We start from the raw sequence: 18,863 nt of genomic DNA, 5'->3' as shown, positions 1-18,863 counted from the left end.
GCAGCTGTCGCGGCGAAGTTGAAAGTGGGAGAGCGTCAACGACATGCATGGAAGAATAAAGCAACCCATTTGCCAAAAGTGTCATATCGTATTAGTTGTGATTCCGAACGTGATTCTAAATGTTCGGTAAGGACCGATCACGCACTGACTACTAATTTTTAACGATGCACAAGTTGTAGAATTCAGAAGCTTAGTCAAGAATCTATACTCATTTATTATTTGCTCCCTCTCGCCACCAATAAGTTAGCCCAGCTTTTGGCTATGGCTGTGATTAGCGTCATGCCATATTTAGGCGACCTGCTTCCTAACGGCAACAACAGGAATCAACAGGGTCATTACCCGTATTTCAGTTCTCTGCGTTGTTCTTGTTACCGGTATCCGCTATTTTGAATAGGAGCAGCAAGAGCGACCACAAATCGCATTTAAGGGCCGCATTCCCCTTTGGCTTTCTCTGCTGCTCCGATGGCCATCAACCCGGAATTAGCAACCGTGCCCAGACACACAGAGGGATTGACAATAGACCGAAAGCGCCGGTGCTGTCCCTAACACGCTGGTTCTGGCAGTCGATTAGAGAGCGTGCGGGCGCTTGAAAAGCAGGAGCTGATGCAACTGTTGCGACTACGTGCGAATAACGGTCGCAGCAGCAGCAGCAGCAGCGTTGGTGGCCTCAGGGAGCAGAAACAACTTGGATACATTCTTGATCCTCAATTCCAAGTGAGCATAATGTTGGTGTCTAGACGATGAAATAACGATTCAATTGATGAGCTAGCTGTTTGATATAAGGTTAAGAAAGTGTTTAATGTTTTATCGTAGAGTGACAAATTCAAGCTTTCCGTTTCGCCTGTTATCGATGTTTTATGTATGTCATCCCCCTATGACAACCGTTTCGTAGCCATTGTAATATAAACATTACGACATAATACGTGCCAGTGATTTAGGTAGCGTTTTCATGAGATTGCTATGCCCGTTGATAACTATGTGATGCTTTCCCACGATGGGAATCACAACCTAATGCTTCTACGAGGGTTTGCTTAAGTTTTCACGAGTCGAGATCCGATCTCGCTGGCTAGAAACTGGTTTTATTTCGTCAAGGGTAACTGGTATTAACCAGAACCTGTCATGCCGATAGGTAGTCAAATAATACTATATTTTTCTATTCCATCAAAGATCAGTTGTATTTAATCTTAAAGCCGCGTACAAGTAATCCATTGATCCTTTTATAGCTATTTATAGAGAAAAACGAAAAGGGGTACTCGGCTGAAAAAACAGCAGCGATAGAAGGCCGTGGCCAATCAACTAAACAGCTGTCCTCGAGTTGCTAAAAGTAAATGGCCTTCATATAGTATGCCCGGTTGGTTTATAGATTAAAAAATAATTACTAGGGTGCGGAGTGCTATTGGCTATATGCTATTAACAACACGGCTTCTGTTGTCTTTTTCAGCTATTTTCAATTTGAAATAATACATTTGCACGTAATAGCTAGGTTGAAGGCAAGATTAATAATCAAAGTTATGACATTGCAAATGGTTCTGCGAGTGATAATGAGCAGAGTGGCGCATTTCGCATTTCCAATGCACAGTTTAACTTGATGTAAGGCAAAAGTTGAAGCTACTACAATAATCTATCACTTATTGGGCCCATATTGACGCTTCAGTTGATTTGCATGTGGTCGCTGGTAGACCACTGATGACTGCCATGCCAAGGAACATAGCGGATGAAACGATTGATATACGCAGCTATTGAGAACATCTCTTCTATCCATGCTCATTTATGAATAATAGTGGGGAAGCGCTTGGAGCCTTCTGTAGAGGTCGAGAGATATACACGCACAACACAAAATAGCCGTTTTATTAAACCTTTGCCGCTGTAGAAACATTTTCGGCTGGAAGTTATTTTTTTTTCGTTATGCCTTTGTTTTAGATACAAACGCAACCGTTATTTGCATAATCGTTCGTTACCAATCATTAAAGTGAGTTCATAGAAGTCACTTTAATGCGCTTAACGGCGGCGCTTAACCGTAGTGCTAGAGTTAATGAGGTGAAACTAAAATGACGCACAGTCTATCCAGTGGTGGAATACGCGTGCCAGCACTGTTCCAATATTTTCTTTTCTCTTTTCGGTGATACCACTTAAGATAACGACCTCGACCACTGCCGCAGTAGCTAGACTTGCAGCTGCAACAGCAGCAGAAGCAACATGGACGTCGCCTTATTACCGTCGTGTGCACACCTGGCACTAAAAAAATTGCCTTTCATCTGTCTTAAGCAGCAATGTGTTTCAGTCCGGTGTTGTGTAACCTGTCATAAATCAGGCTCATCGAAATAATAACGCTCTTGCCAGTGTGTTGTTCTTATTGGTGCTGTTGTGTTGGCTGTTAAATAGCGAGGGCGAGTGGTGCAAGTATCAGCATCCGCTCTCGCCAATCGTCGTACTGTTGCGACAACACGGCGGGTGTTAGTCACAGAGGCTATTGCTAGGTATGGATAAGCAAAACAAGATAGGAACAGCTGGGCGCTGGCCGGCTAGGTAGTTTAGATATATAAATGTAGCATAGCGCTGATAAACAGCAGACAGCTTATAAAGGGTATTCAAGTTACGCTATATCTGTTGATGCCCTTCAACGCGAAAAGCTTTCATACGTTTTGGACGGAACTCAGCAATAGTAGTTCTCATCGTCGTCTTGGTAGACCTAATAGCCAGTTTACTTTTTAAACGTCGGTGCGGTTGCTCCCTTCGGGTCAATGCTCCTTGAGCTGAACACCGTACCTACAGAATAGCTACGTACTAGCATGTGCTAAAAACATGAGGCGCATCGTCCACCATTCTGATTTCTGCCGACGTTGTCGCACTTCGTCGCTAGGATCACGAAGGGTTTGCAATGTGAAAACAGCTGCGGAAACTCCCGTAGAAATTCACTGATATAATGCAATATGTTGCAACAAACTACGATGGAATGTAGTGTGCCAATGATGTCTTCACAAATGAATGCTTTCTATGTGCAACTTTCTATGATAACTATGGCAGCCTATAGCAGCGACACGAGATTAAAAAAGTTTTTTTTATACTTTTATATTTCTTCTATTCTTCATCTATAGTACTAGAGTACAGACGTTAATCGTGATGCCTTTATACTACACAATTTTTCCTTCTTTGAGCTGATGTAATGCCATATATTGTAACACAATTGTTTACTAACTAGTTAAACTGGACAGCCATTAGAACAAGTGTAGGACAGGGTGGAGTTATATAGGCTGGAATGGCGAAGCTATAGGGGCGATTGTATTTAGGGCTTTTATGAAACTGCGCACCATGGATGTTAATTCTTCAGTGTAACTGAAAAAGCCTCGGGATACAACTCAGCTTGGTAGATGAGTTGAGGCTTCGTATTCCCGCGTTCGCTAAATCATATGTTGATATTGTCAACGTGTCATATGTGGTTGCACTTGAGAAAAATGTTGCCCATTTTATTAAAGTAGCGTATCATTCGGACAAAAAAATATTGTCAAAGTATGCACCTTATTGTTGACAATCGGTAAGGTTCTAGAATAAATATTTATCTGTAACAGAGGCATGGTCATGGTCATACAAACTTCAGTGCTATGATGTTCGGAATGGTACGATATCGCTTTTCCTCCTCACTGCTCGGATAGAATGTATTTAAAAGTTTAAATAAAGAAAAAAGTCGAACAGGATGTGCCACTGCTGGGCCGTCTAAACTCCAGCTTCGCACTGCGCAGAGCTCTATGTGAATCGATGCTAGTCGAATCATTATTTTTTATCCACCTAACTTGGCACTAAATGTTTATTGAGCATTGCCTTCTTTAGCTATAGTCATAGCCCCTTCTATGAAGAAAAGCACCTTGCCTGTAGCTTTGTTGAGTGATATACCCCTGTGTGGCCCATGCAGCCCCTCCTTTGCCCTATTATATAACCCACATAACAGCAAGGTTGTTTGTGCCAACGATGCAGGTGTCTTGAACTAACTTTCCTCGAAAACAAATTGGTTGTCGAGTAACGAGCTCGAGAGCTAGAGTGAGTAGGCCACATAACAGAAGAGTCTTTGACGAACATACAGAAATATTTTCCTTTCTTGGCGTCATTTATTTTCGACAACAGCATTAAGCAAGTTTTGGCCCATACAGCACCATCCTTTACTTTATGCAGGATGGGCTGGGGTGAAAGTAGGCTTATAACGGAAAAAGACTAGAAGTATAAAAACAGTACACTGCTAGGAGTCCTGGTGGATTAAAAGATAGCGGCGGCCTCTTTTTTAGAGCGAGCGAAACCGACGCGATTGCTGGATGCTAACCTAGTATAGCTTTGGAAAAGTATCCTGGATGAATAGGCAGACGGATAAGCACCCCTAAGCCATTGTAGGCTTCATGGTTATTTGGCGACGATGAGTGCCCTGAGATGAGCATTAACATAATTCTATCCTTAGTCGTAGTGTTGTGGCCAAGCTAAGTTGACCAAAGCGTGGGTCCAATGGCCTCGTACCCCCCGAATCCTCTATCTGCTACGATTTCCACGTACGCCGACAGGAGATTACAATGCCGTAAGGAACCTGTTATGTTTTTATGCTTCCAGAGCACAAGCGGTTTTTTGGCAGCCATAAACAGCGAATATTTACAAGTAAAATTTTTCATTTGCTACCTGTGTAAATTATAAACAATTTCTTCGACCCCGTTTTACATCGTACAAGTAGCATGTATAAATGAAACGAAGTACTATCTCTTTAGTATTGTCATAGGTGTAGTTAAACACCGGGAGAGTACGGTAGTCAAAAAAACTTACTCTACATTATAAGAATAAGGGATTATGTATTTATTTCAAAAAACAAGATCTGGTAGTGATGAAGTGCTCGTTTCGCTGGTTTTAACTAGATACTTTTTCGTATAGTCAGAAGAGAGCTTGTCGTTCAGGCTTACATCATAGCAGATGTGACCAAACGAGCTGCTACTATCGGCTTACGCCCGCTATTATTATTATTATTATACAAATGCATGTATATTTAGCAATTAGTTTGATGATAGCACCGCATGATTTACGTGGCAGACATGTTATCTGATGGAATAAATGTATTACTTACATAGTAGTTATATATGGAGTCCATGCTACAAGTCGTATGGCTTTGTGTGTTGTTCTCGTGCGTTCGCTTGTATTGCCAATCAGGGTCACTTGTCATCGTAATATTATTTTATTATTTATCAATGTCGTACGGGGACACGGCCCACGTCCGACTGCATATATTCAGACATTTTCTCCAAGTCGAGAGAAGACGCAGTACGAATATAGCAAGACGATTCGTTTAGATACGTTTCAAAGTTCATATATATCAGTGCAGTTTTTGGCCATTTGGGAACGATGTAACAAATGCATTTTTAGTGGTTGGGAGATATTCACAATGGCAAAAACGCAGTGTTTAGCAGAGATACGTAACGGAACGAGTAGTTAAACGTTTAACCACATATGCTTAACTAGTCACAAGATTGAAATCTAGGTCATTCATAGAGCTTAGAGATACCAGAGCTGGAAAAGGTGTGCGTGTATGGGATTGCTTTGCAACGGGGAAATCCTCGAATCGGTTTAGGCTATATAATGTTTGGTGTACAAAACTGGACCGAATGCAATCAGATATGTATTTAATGTGAGATCTATTTCTAGCTATATAGAAACTAGCTAATTGACGACTAGTAAACTAGTATTAATATTATTATCATGGATTCTATATGAATTGCCGGACAAAAAAACGTCCAACTATTTGTGGGCAAATTTAAAACATTGTAAAGAAGCAGAATCATCAAACAAGTACTTTGTTTTGACGAAATATCATACGAACTCATTAGAATGAAAAGCACAATCTGTGCTTTTAAAGTTCTTTGATCAACGAACACATAAGACAGCAAAAATCTTGCCGGTGTAAGTTTATGAATTATTCTTCTTGGCGACCAGTAACTGCGATGTGTTATCATGCGCTTTGTTTCCGAGTGACCTCTACTAGTACTCTTCATTTCTCATCCATCCTAATTTTTCTGTATCCTTTTCACATACTAAGAATTAACTTTAACCCTCTTGACCCGCCTGCGTATTCAGTTTCTCAGTTGTGAGATGGCTGTGGAAAAGGCCCACCAAAAGCTCATCCCTCCCCTTACGCCACTCCCCCTGCCCCCCAAAAAGGAATGTCTGTTTCTTTCTCCAGAAAAACAACGTCGCTATGATGCGTGTTCCTGTTTGTTTACCGGGTTTGAACTGCTGCTAGAGTTGCTTTTAGCACCGCCGTGCTTCTGCTACTGTTGCTATTGCTGATTCAACTGCTGTTGACGCTTGACGAGCTAATCTTTACAACAGGCGCCACTTATTCGCGTGTTAAACGCCCAGCCAAACACCGTGCGCCATCACAGACTCATCGACACACACACAGACTGACAACGCATGTTTGTTGTACGTTATAGATATACTACGTTGAATGAATAGTTGTTTTAGCAAAACCTACTCCTGGCTCTGTTGTGTATACTCAATGTAGGACTAAATGCGCTATCATTTTTGGCTATTGCTTCGTTTTACCGTCGGCGTTGCACGCTGTATTGTAGACCAGGCTGACATTTGCGTTGAGATCAAAACCATTTTATCGATTGAATCGTTAGGTGGTCAATGCCTTGCGTCGATGCAATAAGGCACATTGTATTTAAGTATGTATTAGATACCATTGCGGAAGTTAATATTACGTCGTAACCGGCGACAGCGGTGCATTCGTCTAGTACACGCCTGTAAAATATGACCGATATTCTTCTTGCTTGTTCTTGTTACCGACGCGTTTTCTTTTCTCCTCCTTCGGAACACGACTACGGTATTTTGGTACTAGTGGAACTAGCAGTAGCCAGGTGGTTGAATCGACATTGTTTGCAAATCGTTTAGTACAGAATTTTATTCGTATTATTATTATTATTATCGATATTACGGTCATGGTCGTCGTTTTCGCCTCTGCCATCATAGCCGCCTTGAGTGTAATGACATAATGAGACATATATGTTTGCACTGGAAAAAAGAGTTGCAATTTCACGCCGCGCCATAAGACGTCGACTGCCGTCACTGCTACGTAGTTGTTGTCAGCCGAAACGGCCAGCGAGACTGCTTTCTATACTAGATAAGGCTGATCGGCTACAGCGGCTGTGGCTGCTTTTGTTCTGCATAGCCTGACGTAACCTACCGTTGGTACAAATGCCTACCTCAGGCCTAAACAGCGCCCAAACATTCCCTAATTGTCTGCGCCATTACCAGTAGATGAATGTATCAGTTGTCGGTTGAGGTAGCCCAACTTAGGCGAATGGAGAGTGCAGGGAACAACGAAGCGAGCTTTGGGTATAACCTAAAAGAACTCCTGCGCACGTGGAGATCAGCTGATTGTCGACCCTCACCTGGTGGCTCTTTCCCACTGGGCCACCGTGCTTGTAGAGTGGAAACTGCTCTATCGGTGACTATAATATTGGTTGCTTAGTTCACGCAAACATCGATTTTAAAGTCGACTAACGACAAATACTGTCAAAATAACGCGGCCAGTCGGTGAACAACGGCCGTGTGTCGATCTGAAAGGACGTGTCAAACAATGATACTACAAAAAACCTACGCAAGTGTGTGTCAATCAATTCTTCATTTGAGTTAAAAAGCGTCATGCGAGAGCAAAGAAAATCTGAGAATTGATGTTAGTAGCGACAAAACTGTAGTGAAAAGTGATATCCAAATAAGCGCAAATAAAAACACGCATTAGTATTTGCCAGTGCGCCAAAGTACTTGTAGAACGAGCGAGTAGATGCCCCCTCTTGGTTGGCATTTGCTATGTAGTAGGATACATAGTAGCTTCGGTGCGTAAGATAGGCGGGTGGCAGATTCGATTAGAATCGAAAGACACCTGCAACCATACATTGACAGTGCTACTGATTTTTGTGGCTTTTGCTGCAGTTGCCCACCATCGATTGTCGTATATGTGCCGATACGTGTGAAAAAAACAGTTTTGAAGTGCGAAGTGAGGGGAACGGCTAGATAAGAAAAACTGCCTCAGCAAACGAGAAACAATTGGCCCTGTGCAGAAAGGCCTCGTCGGGCCAGGCTCGTCAGGTACTGTCTATACGCATTTGACGATGGTCGAAAAAATGACTACGTTTTCATCGCCGTACGCGCTTACCAGGCGCGGGATCACTGCCAATGAGTTGTTGGCCAACGCAACAGAAGGAGATCCTATTCTAGGTAACTACACATACAGTAGTATGCGTGATGATGGTTCTTTGCACTGTAATCATGTCGTATTTTCGAGCAGGTCGATGAGGGACAGAAGACGATAGCTATTCACGTATATGTATAATAGTGCTTTATAGTAATGCATTTGTTGTTTGCGAGTTTTGCTGCAGACGCTGCTTGACCAAACCAATATATATAATGATATATCGGGATCACTGCCACACCGAGCTGGAAGTTGAAAAGGAAACAGGTATAGCGATACTGAGAAACCATGCATATTCACCGCAGAACAGTGCGGGGAATGGTCGGGCAAAAACAGAACAAGAGTTTTCACAATTAAGTATCAACGTAACACTGTTTCAATAATCATGGTTCGATTTGCTTCAAAGACTAAGCAAATTACTTGTATTACAAGTTAATCTGCTCTTACTTATATTTCAGTTGCAAATCATGATTTTGTTTCCAATGGAATATTTGCATTGTTGAATAGTTATACATTTAAATAATAAATAAAAGAAAGTCTATCTCGGCCGTTGATGACATTAATATAGGTGAGATACTACGTTATCTGTATTATCTGTTATATATGTTACTTTCATCGTTATTGTGTCTAGGCATTGTTATACACAAATATACCAGCTGAATATGATATGATCGTAGATATATTTTTTCGTTACTATGGGAGTACACTCACTCAACTGGACCGCCACAAAAATGAAGTGGAAGCAGAGAAGAGCGTATAGGGGCAGCGTTTATAACGCCTCTGAAGCTGATCCACCCAGTGCATCATAATCGGATCGCAACGGATGGTAGTTAAGCAGCCGCCGTCAGAGGCATTTCAGTGCTAGCCTCGTTGGAGAATTGTAAGCCTCTCGTTTGCTGGCATTCAGTAAGGGGCATGCAGCTGATATCATTTGTGGTCCACAGCAGCAGCGAGAGTAACAGCATCGTTTACGACTCTGATGAACGCGGCAGAAAAGGAGAGCACTGACATGGCTCGGGACGCACAGCAACGTGTCCATCCATCCACAAAACAAACGAATGAACGGGCAGCGGATGCAAAATGCCAATCGTCTTCGTGTTGATAACTGTATCGAAGTGGAAGCAAATAATGTTTTTCCACAGATAACACGCCGCGTAATCTATAAGCTGAAACGCGTGCATATGCGCTTGCATTCAGAAGGTAGCGGTAAACTATACCAGTGGTCATCCCTGATAATGGGAGCTCGCTGTCCCCTTCAAACTTAACGCTGGCGTTCTGTTCCTTTTGGGCGATTGTTACAACGCAACGTTCTATATTGCAGTACTATTAGCAATTATAGGTTAATTTTAATAGTGGCAGTTACCATTTTTCTAAGTAACCAAAACTCCGATATATGGCAAACATCTCTGGACAGTTTTCTTTTTTACTTTTATTTTTATTGCATCTAATTATTCTGATTCTTTAACAGAAGTAAAACGAAGAGTCAAACTGTATGAAATCTATAATATACATAAGACACTGAGATACCTAAAGATACTAAAGAAGATACCTAAAGAAATACATTTGTGTAATCTGTAGCATCCGGATGAATGTCACCATTTCTGTCATGTGAGAAAGCTGTACTATCTGTAGCTTACAACGATTCAAGGATAAAGGATTATAGTGAGTGTTATTCAACGTCTCAGACTATTTATATCAGAATGTGGGTATTGCGCATTAATGGAGGTCCCACCATCCTGACTGGTTAATCGCAATGATGGAAGGACGTCGACACTGAAAGAGGCAGCATCGTGCAAAACAAACCCACCTCAAAGCCACCAAGCAGTCCTTGTGTTTAACGTGAGAGGGCAAACATAACAGATTATTGTTCTTGTCGCCCCCATGCGATTAACTATCAACCGTAGGCAAAGTTAAACATGTGAAAAAGGGCCCCTATAGCATCATTGATGATTTTGTTTCTTCCAGTCGCTACTGTGACAGTTGTCAAAGGTTCGTTTGGTCGCACAAATATGGCGGTTTAGAGTAACCTAGCTGATTTTAGGTCACTCATTTATAGAATATAGAAAGAGATTTAATGGTAGGTGCTATTCTTAGTATAAATTGGTATGGGCAGAAGCTCGACTAAATATTTCTGCGCTTCCAGCAGTTATCTGCTAGTGGTTTAGTTTAGAACTTGTCGTACAAAATGGCGCTAGACTGAGATGGCCAAACGAAACAACCGATATAAACGTAGTGCGGCGGCTGTATGTAGATATGTATATTTGACAGGATAATGAAACACATGCTAGCATTAGAAAGAAACTGCTATCAACTGACTGAAACAACCTCCGATACTTTGATGGGACAAAGTTAGCAGCCTAATCAATTGGCTACTCGAGTAATTTACCTTTTGCAAACTGTTCCAGACAGTAGCACTCACGATCCCTTCATTCGTGTACGTGTGTTGTAAGACAGAAATTCGTTTTGTTCATTTACCTAATATTATCAAAATAGATGCCTAGGGGCAATGAACTATTGCCCTGCGTGCGAGCCGACAACGGTTCGGTCAATTGTGTCACTACTGTAGTGTGAAGAAGCTTGATATCGCTACTCACTTACATCTAATTGATTGCATTTTGAGAGTATCTCCACTATTGGTAATATCATAATCATTGTATTACCTAGCTCTAATAAACCTGAAGGTAACTGTTAAAAAAGTTCAAATTCAAAAAGAAATTCAAATTGAAATCAACAATGGGTTGTATATTCGATTCTTAGAATAAAAATATCTTCATATAAGGCAATCTTAGTTTAGAATAAACCAGAGAATTCTATTTTTGGTATGTTCTTTGCCCTACCATCATAGAAACGTTTGCTGGAGTTTCGCCTAATATAATATTCAGGCTTACAACTTTGTAGATTAGATAATCTTCTAGGCTTATCTTATAGGCTTCTAGACTTTTAAGGCTTGTCTGGTACTGGTTTTGGAGGGTGTCAACGAACTTTGATGTAACTGTAGTACTCAGTTCGAGTACTACAGTTACATCAAAGTTAGCTCACTTGTTTGCGTCGCTAGAATGATTTATTTTTACAGAGTTACTTACAAATGTGAAGCCTTTGTTTTTATCTGGTTTACAAGTGCCTAATGATAATAACATTCAAGGTTTTTTTTCTTGATATACAAACGGCAGTGATAAACCTATTGAACTGAACCTAAACTATAATTAGCGATTCGAGTGGTCCGCGATTAGAACAGCTCCGTACATTTATTTCATATTTTAGGACTGTCGCATATGACATCTATCTGGTTTATAAGGAAATAGGATAATGTTTTTTTTTTCTATCTATTTGCTTTAACTTAGTGCTTAGATAATGTGAGAATAGAGGATTGCGATTGACGCTACCGTAATTAACCATGCGACCCAACGAACTAATCAAATGTTAATAACAATTTTGCATGACGTAGTCTACGCCTGGCCCACCTTTTTTTTTCATTTTTCTATCAATACTTAACATTATGGCTCACTAGATAGTGTGTCGCGGGGTCGTTTCTCCCTGCAATTAACAGTTTCATTCACACAAACTTTCTCATTCGAGCTAAAACATCTAAGACTGGGTTTCACCACTAATTATTCCGTCCTGATAATAATGAGCCGCTTCCCACCGCGACATGTTTTCAAGTATTCTTTTTTTACTATCAAGCCCAGAGCTTTAATTGGGTTTTTTCGAATCATCCTCTATGAAAATATTCGCCTGCAGCCTAAAAACAAATTACGTTTACTATCGCATGTCCCTAACCTGCAGATAAAATAACAGTTAAGCACCCTGTATTAATTGTCGTCGCAGTAAATGCGCAGTTAGGCCAACTTTAGCTGGCACTTTCTGTTTAGCTACTATGCTTTTCTGTTCTGTTTTGTTTTCCTGTTGCACCGTCTTAAATGCAATCGGCCTATTGCTATAGGACACCAATAACAGGGACAACGGCTATAATAAGACGATGAGGACAACTTTCATGTATTCTCATTCCTCTCCACTTTTCTTCCCCTCCTATTGCGATAGCTCTTGCAGCGCCTGTTATGTTTGTTTGTTGATGTCACAACGAGTGGCAACCAATATGCCCTTCTTTTCTGCGCGCGAACATGGTTCTAAGCGCGTTTTTTGTAATGATTGTATACACATATTCGCGCTTTTGCCTGATCGCGGTTGTAAGCAGCAGCGCTGCATGACAAGTAGCTGGATATCCGTTACCAGTAGGCATCGTTAAACGGCCGGGTAGCGATGCAGTAGACTGTAACGAGAAAGATAGACGAGCCCTGACTCTTGCTACCACGGCTGTCAGAACCAGTTTAATATCTATTCTATTAGTCATTCAAGGCGACGTCCTGAGACAGAACACGGATTGACTGACACAGTTAATATTTCTATTGAATTGAACAATAATGGAAATGGTTGCCGTAGATTTAATGAAACTTAAGTTTACTTTCGTTGGCAGAATGTCCTAAAGTGCTGCCACTTTATTCGCAATACTTAGTGGCTTTTGAGCTCTGTAATTAATCACTTCATCAGTACTTTTTTTTAGACCGCACACTGTTTGTTGGACAAACATCTGAACAACACTTGGTGGTGGTATCGATTAAAGGAACAAGAAAGAGCCCCCAGGTAATAGTAAATCATTTAGATTATATAGCTGCGCATTGCTATGTCGCTAAGTCAGCGTTTTGTTGAAGTAGCGTTGGTAGGACACTATGGCATTAATTTATTAGCGGGGGTTTTGTAGGAGTTTCAAGAATTGGGGACCGGCTGACACTAGAAATAGTTAGTGAGTCACGAAAGTGCCGAACGCACAACAGACGACTACCTTTGAAGGCATTTTCTGTTGTCGTCTAGTAGTAAAACGTGCATTTATATCAAATCAACATACGTTAGAGCAGAACTTAAACTAATTAAATAATTAGGAGATATCGTTACTTTAGAAATTTTTCAAGGAGGACAGCCTTCACTATGTTACGGTGGCAGACATATATGGAACCTACTAAAGCGAATTACCATATCAAATTCGACAATCAATAGTAGCAAGAATTTGCAGTTAATATTCTGCGTTAAAGGACCTACTCCATTAAAGAACCTTCTCTGTTGTAACGTATTTCTCAACTCGTAAGGACGTGTTCTTATTTATAAACCCGACTACAAGATGGCATTGATTCAGGTTGGGAAGATCTATTATTTAATCTTAACGTTATCATAATCATAGATTTTATAGAACCAGTTCGCGCTTGATTCAAAAGGCTATCTCTAGAAATTTTGCGTTTTAACAGTAAGTCTATTCAATCAGCTAGAGCTATCCAGATGTATGTTTTATTTTACATAGAGCTTATTCAAAACCGGTTGAAAGCTATCGTTGATAATACTGTAACAATAAAGCAGAATTTTCGCAATGAAACTGCTTGTTTCTACTCAATCTCAAATGGGTTGCTAGGGGATATTCGGCATTTGTGGCGTAACTTCCCGCTAACCGACGTCACTAGAACAAAAAAGTAAAAGGCTCTAAAGAATACACGTCATAGTTGTTAATTCGCGTTGTATGGACACGTAAACCTGCAATCATTTAACAAGCGACGGAATATCGCTGATGACGGTTGCTGCTTCGTGATGATAAGGCTAAAAGTGAGTTTGAGTTTATCGCCCACAGTCCCACATTATGTAGACATAATTTAACCATTTTTCCAGGATTTATATACTCATGTTTTCTGCTGAAAAATGTTGGTACTTGTATTAACTGAATAGATGGGTGCATGGAGTACATGCGAATTCTAATAGAAAATGAGCTACAATGCAGAAATATTTCATAAAACTAAAAATTTAATTCAATCGTAATCGATCATATAATATTCCACAGCAGCAAAAGATACAAGGTAAAAAAAGATACAAGGAATCGCCGCCTACTGCTTGCTTGGAATAGGTTGAAGAACGAGTTGTACGAACTGTTTAGTCAATAGTAATAATCAACGCCGTGTATCGGCTCATTACTAACACAGTTTTTCCGTAATAAAGTTGCGAGTTAGGTCACCTTGATTTTACTAGGTGACAAACTTTTGTCCAATTTACACATGTCATTTGTTAAATTGCAGAAGATTATTTTTGACTGAAATATTAGAAATGCTGTCCCGAAGTCTTAGAGTAAACTACGAATTTGTTACAATGGGGCCAAACATTTCGATTAACGAGTGTGTCTGGCGTACGCGAATCCGGATCATTATATAAAATTATAAGGAAAATTTCTACCGTCACTAATAGGGCCTTCAGTGACCTTAACTTATAACATCTGGGCCGTGCGTTGCTTCGTGCAACATTAACAAATAGTACAGTAGCATTACTCTCACTGTTCAAGGAAATTACACTAGTTAATTTACTTGAATATTTCCAAAATATGATAAATTCAGTTAGATCGGTATAGGTAATCAGGAATCGTTTAGAAATGAGGCTAAGGTCAGGTGTATTAGTTTATAGTTATAAATACAAAATTATCCGAACAAAAGCGGTGAACATTGCATATGAACTTCTAGTAGGACATCTGTTTAGACAAACAGCAACATTATACTAACGTCGAAATTTCGTTGTTGTTTTTCAGACTCATGGGTGGATCTTTACTACGCAGCATCGCATCCGTCGACCCCGCCTTTACTACCAGCATCGCAAATAGAAAAGCTACTTCTCGAGGCTCAGCGCGAATCGAATCAGAGTTCTCTTAAGAACTCTGGCTACTGCTCACCCCGTACTCCAAAGAGTCTTGCCAGTAACCTCTCTGTTCACGACGATGTGCGTTGGATGAGCTACACAGCGATTTGTTTTATAGCCTTTCATTTTTTATAGCGTTTCAAGCTCCTACAGGAGGCATAATTGTAGGTGAAATTATTCAATACTCCAGTGCCAGTTTACGTTCTCTCGAGCGCAAATCCCATTTCGCTTGATAAATAGCCATATTATTTTGTAGTAGAGCTCTAATAAACCTTTTGCTTGATTTTCTTCGCTCCTGTAGATGCTACACTACAAGGACGCTGACCCAAGTGAATGGATTTGGGACTGGAGCGGTCGACCGGAATCGTCTGTGTCTGCGCGTGACCTCAAATATGGTGGTCAGTCTGGAAAAGCAAATCTGTCACTCCGACACTCGCGGGTGATTCGCAAGGGTGTAATCAGCGAAGTGCTACCGCTCTTTGTTTTCTCGAACCTCTTGTCGATCATCCTTGGAGCCGGCATCGGCCTGTTCTTTGGCAAGCGGTGGAGCGCCGCGCGTAACCTCTCTGTTATTGGGCTTGATTAGGGAACGCGGACATCAATGATGGTTGGAAGGGGGCAGGAAAAAGCTGGAGGACCCAAAAGCAGGATGATGATAAGATCATTGAATTATTATATACTATATATACTATTCCACAGTGACGATACAAGCATCAACATCAGCAACAGCAGCTGTTGCGTCGATCACGAACGACTCTTGTAGGCACTACGCATCTCTAGAGGTCACCGGAGGCGAGCTGGAATTAAGGCAGAAACTAGTTTGGTGGTGCTCAGTCATTGCCCTATCTACGAATAAGCGTATTCAGCTTACAATGATAGAATGGATATATCGAAGTGAAACATTTATAAGTAACAGATCCTAAGCTGCATTTTAAATGTCCATGCAAGTGGCAAAGTCAACGTTGACGATAGCAATTCGTAGTCGATGTAAGCGAGATAAGGGAAAAAGATCAGTCGAGCTTATTTAACAAACGGCAGACCTCCAGTGGATGACAATCGAGAAAAAGGTTAATTAAGTAACAACTTGCTCTTTGTGTTCACAAAATCCCCGGAACCATCATTAGTGCTGCTATCTGTTTGGTTCCCCACCCTCACGTCGAATAGACGCTAACCACTGGGCGACCGCTGAGGACCAAAAAGAAAATACAGGAAAAGAAAACAACGAACAGAAAGACTGTAGTAATGGTAATGGCCTTTGGTCCTCGATAATCAAGACAGACGACAACACGACATACCTCTACCATTTCGCGTGCACCGGAGACAGACATGTGTCGCAATTTGCATTAGACACGGAGCAGAAACACATCGTGAGCAGAACACGAGCGCCAATATCTAATGTACGATTATGTAGTAATAACAGTAATCTAAAATATATATAAATATATACAATTAGGTACAATGCCCTGTTAATAAGAAGTAAGCCCAAATGGATATCAATTGAATCCTAATACGCAGCAAGAGATAGAAATGACATTCTAAGGAAGTTAAAATTGTTTGAATGCTAGCTCTCTAAAAGTATGGCGATGTCGGTTCATGTCTAATTACTAGCCCATGTGAATGAGAATTGTCACAACACAGGCCAAAAGAAAAAAGAAAAAATTGTCTTTTAGTGGATAGACAAATTTGTGTTGATTACACATTATCGCTTACGAGATTAGCCAGTAAGGATCGAAGGACCAAGCGCATTGGCTTACTTAGCTTGTTAGAGACGAAACGTAGGAATAAGATCTATGATTATTAAAAAAAAAGCAATAAAAATCATCAACTGTATGAGTGGCTTGCCCCTAAACATTTTCTGCCTAGTTTGTTCCGAGCTCTATCGCACCCCCAGCTTCTCCATTCCCTTGTATTTAACTTGCAATGTTCTAGTTCTTACAGTCTTTTACCCGAGCTATGAATATTGCAAACGTTGGCGTCGATCAGTGGCTCGATTGACTAAAACAAACGTGTTAGGACTGAAGGTGGTCTCATTGGGAAAAAGGGCTCGATTTGAGACCCTTATTTGGTAAACAAGCTAAGTATCGCTTCGCAAAACCCGTAATTTCGTTGCAAACAGCGGTTCATCCCACATTTTTTTTCCACCTTCGAGAAGAAATATCGTATCCCATAGTCGTTTGTTTCTTCCTTTCCAGTAGAAAACAAGTGGCGGCTTTAATCAACTACGGGACATACGCTTATGTAAGCGACAGCATGGATTTAAAACTGAGAATAATTCTCTTTATCCACAACCAATGTACCAAATTTAAAAGACGCTAGGAAGTTAAATCCTACGCTATAGTATTTTGTCAGTTTTTCTTGTCTGCGCTCTTCTAGCTATTTCCCGCTTACAAAAATTTCAAGACGCGGTGAGCAATTCCGAAATTAAAAAGTAGTGTAGTCGGGAAAAATCGATAGTGGGAAGATGTCAGAGATTCTAAAGGAAACAAACCAACAAGTAGTATATCTATTTGCGTATTGTGTACGAGGATTGAAGAAACTTGCCAGGCGGTTTGCAGTATTTAGTTGTTGTGTTGATATAGCAAGAGAGGTGATCTAACAAACTATTTCGAAGCATACACAAAAGTGTCTACATAACGAGGTCTGCAATAAATATATATATTTCTACACTCCGAAGACAGTTAATAAATCGCTTCGCCGTATTCAAAGGTGGTTAGAACTTAAGTGAAAAAAGGACAACCATCTCAATGCTGGCCGAATACGACTACGAGACGTAGATCCTCAAATAAGTGCAAATAAGCAAAAATAGACGAAATTATGCAAAAACTACTCGCAGAGACAAAATCGATTTTAAATAGAAAGAACGTCTATGTATTATCGACTTCTCTGGCCACAGCAGTAAGCGCTGCTATCCGTATGCTATTCCAATCAACCAAAACAGATGGCAATTAATACTGCAGAATATAACTTCATAATGAAAAAGTAATGATGCGTCCTATCGTCGTCGTCGTCCTCTCTTGCATACAGAAACAAAGAGGAGATATAGTCATGGCCTATATAACAAGCCATCAATCGAACAACGTATGGGATTTCAGAATATCTCCCCTGTCCCAATTGTCCCATACTAGAACCACTAGCCTAACATTGAAACCAATAACTATAGCAGCAGCCTAAGTTACAGGCAAGAATATACATAGGTAACGTCATACTGGTAATTAGTATTAGTAATATTATTATTAATGGCGATGATGAAATAATTTACGTGTAATAATGGTAACTGAAAGCAACTTATTCAGTGTATATCGATGTACTGTATATACCTACGTAAACAGATGTAGTAATGGGGATATAGACAAAACGACAAGTGGGAAATATTAATAAAAGCCTATGTTTAATACTTCGCTTTTTTGTATCATCATTGTTATTATTATTTAGACGGTGACTGAAAACAGAAAAAAAAACCACAAATACAAAAGGATACGAACTAATAATAGATGCAGAACTAGATAGAAAAAAATCAACGGAAGACCGCGCACGATGCCCATATCCGTCCGTCGGAAAGCAGAATAACGGAAAACGTTTGTGGACACGTTTTGTCAAGTAGACAAATTCGACCACTAAAAAATTGCATACATAACAAGCGATAAACAAAAAGAGATTATGTAACATCTTGTATTATTTCGTAACCTACCTAAAATCCCAAATTCACCGAACGTGTTAGGTCCAAAGTTAAAGGCAATAAACAAATTCACTGATTGCGTTAACAAACAAATACGATAACTCACACCAACTATTCACATATATAACCTAAAACCGTGCATACAATCATTTCGGGCTATTAAAGCGAAACTAAACTATGGCCCGATCTGTGAGGAAAACCGAAAACAATCAAATATGAAATTGCAAAAAGCAGCATCGCGAAAAACAGGTCTCCGGC

General features: G+C 40.4%; 1 protein-coding gene across 7 annotated transcripts in view; it reads left to right on the top strand.

Moving 5' to 3' along the window:
* The window catches only part of BNIP3 (BCL2 interacting protein 3), a 23,420-nt gene extending 5,082 nt beyond the window's left edge, over positions 1–18,338 (top strand). For 3 of the 7 annotated variants that reach the window (XM_086989607.1, XM_022809066.2, XM_022809067.2), the window contains 2 exons: positions 14,823–15,010; positions 15,231–18,338. In XM_086989607.1, the coding sequence (XP_086845733.1) occupies positions 14,823–15,010; positions 15,231–15,515 (473 nt within the window). In that variant the 3' untranslated portion in view covers positions 15,516–18,338. Of the gene's footprint in view, positions 1–4,337; positions 4,556–6,689; positions 7,629–7,956; positions 8,242–14,822; positions 15,011–15,230 lie in introns of those variants that run through there. The other 4 variants (XM_022809062.2, XM_086989606.1, XM_022809064.2 and 1 more) reach the window with 3 other exon arrangements.
* Positions 18,339–18,863: the final 525 nt, after the last annotated feature.

This window comes from Varroa destructor, unplaced genomic scaffold, assembly GCF_002443255.2.
Source record: "Varroa destructor unplaced genomic scaffold, Vdes_3.0 BEIS01000005.1, whole genome shotgun sequence".
NCBI classification, from domain to species: Eukaryota; Metazoa; Arthropoda; class Arachnida; order Mesostigmata; family Varroidae; genus Varroa; species Varroa destructor.
Note: the sequence above shows the minus strand (reverse complement) of the source record. Positions and strands in the feature narration are given on the sequence as shown.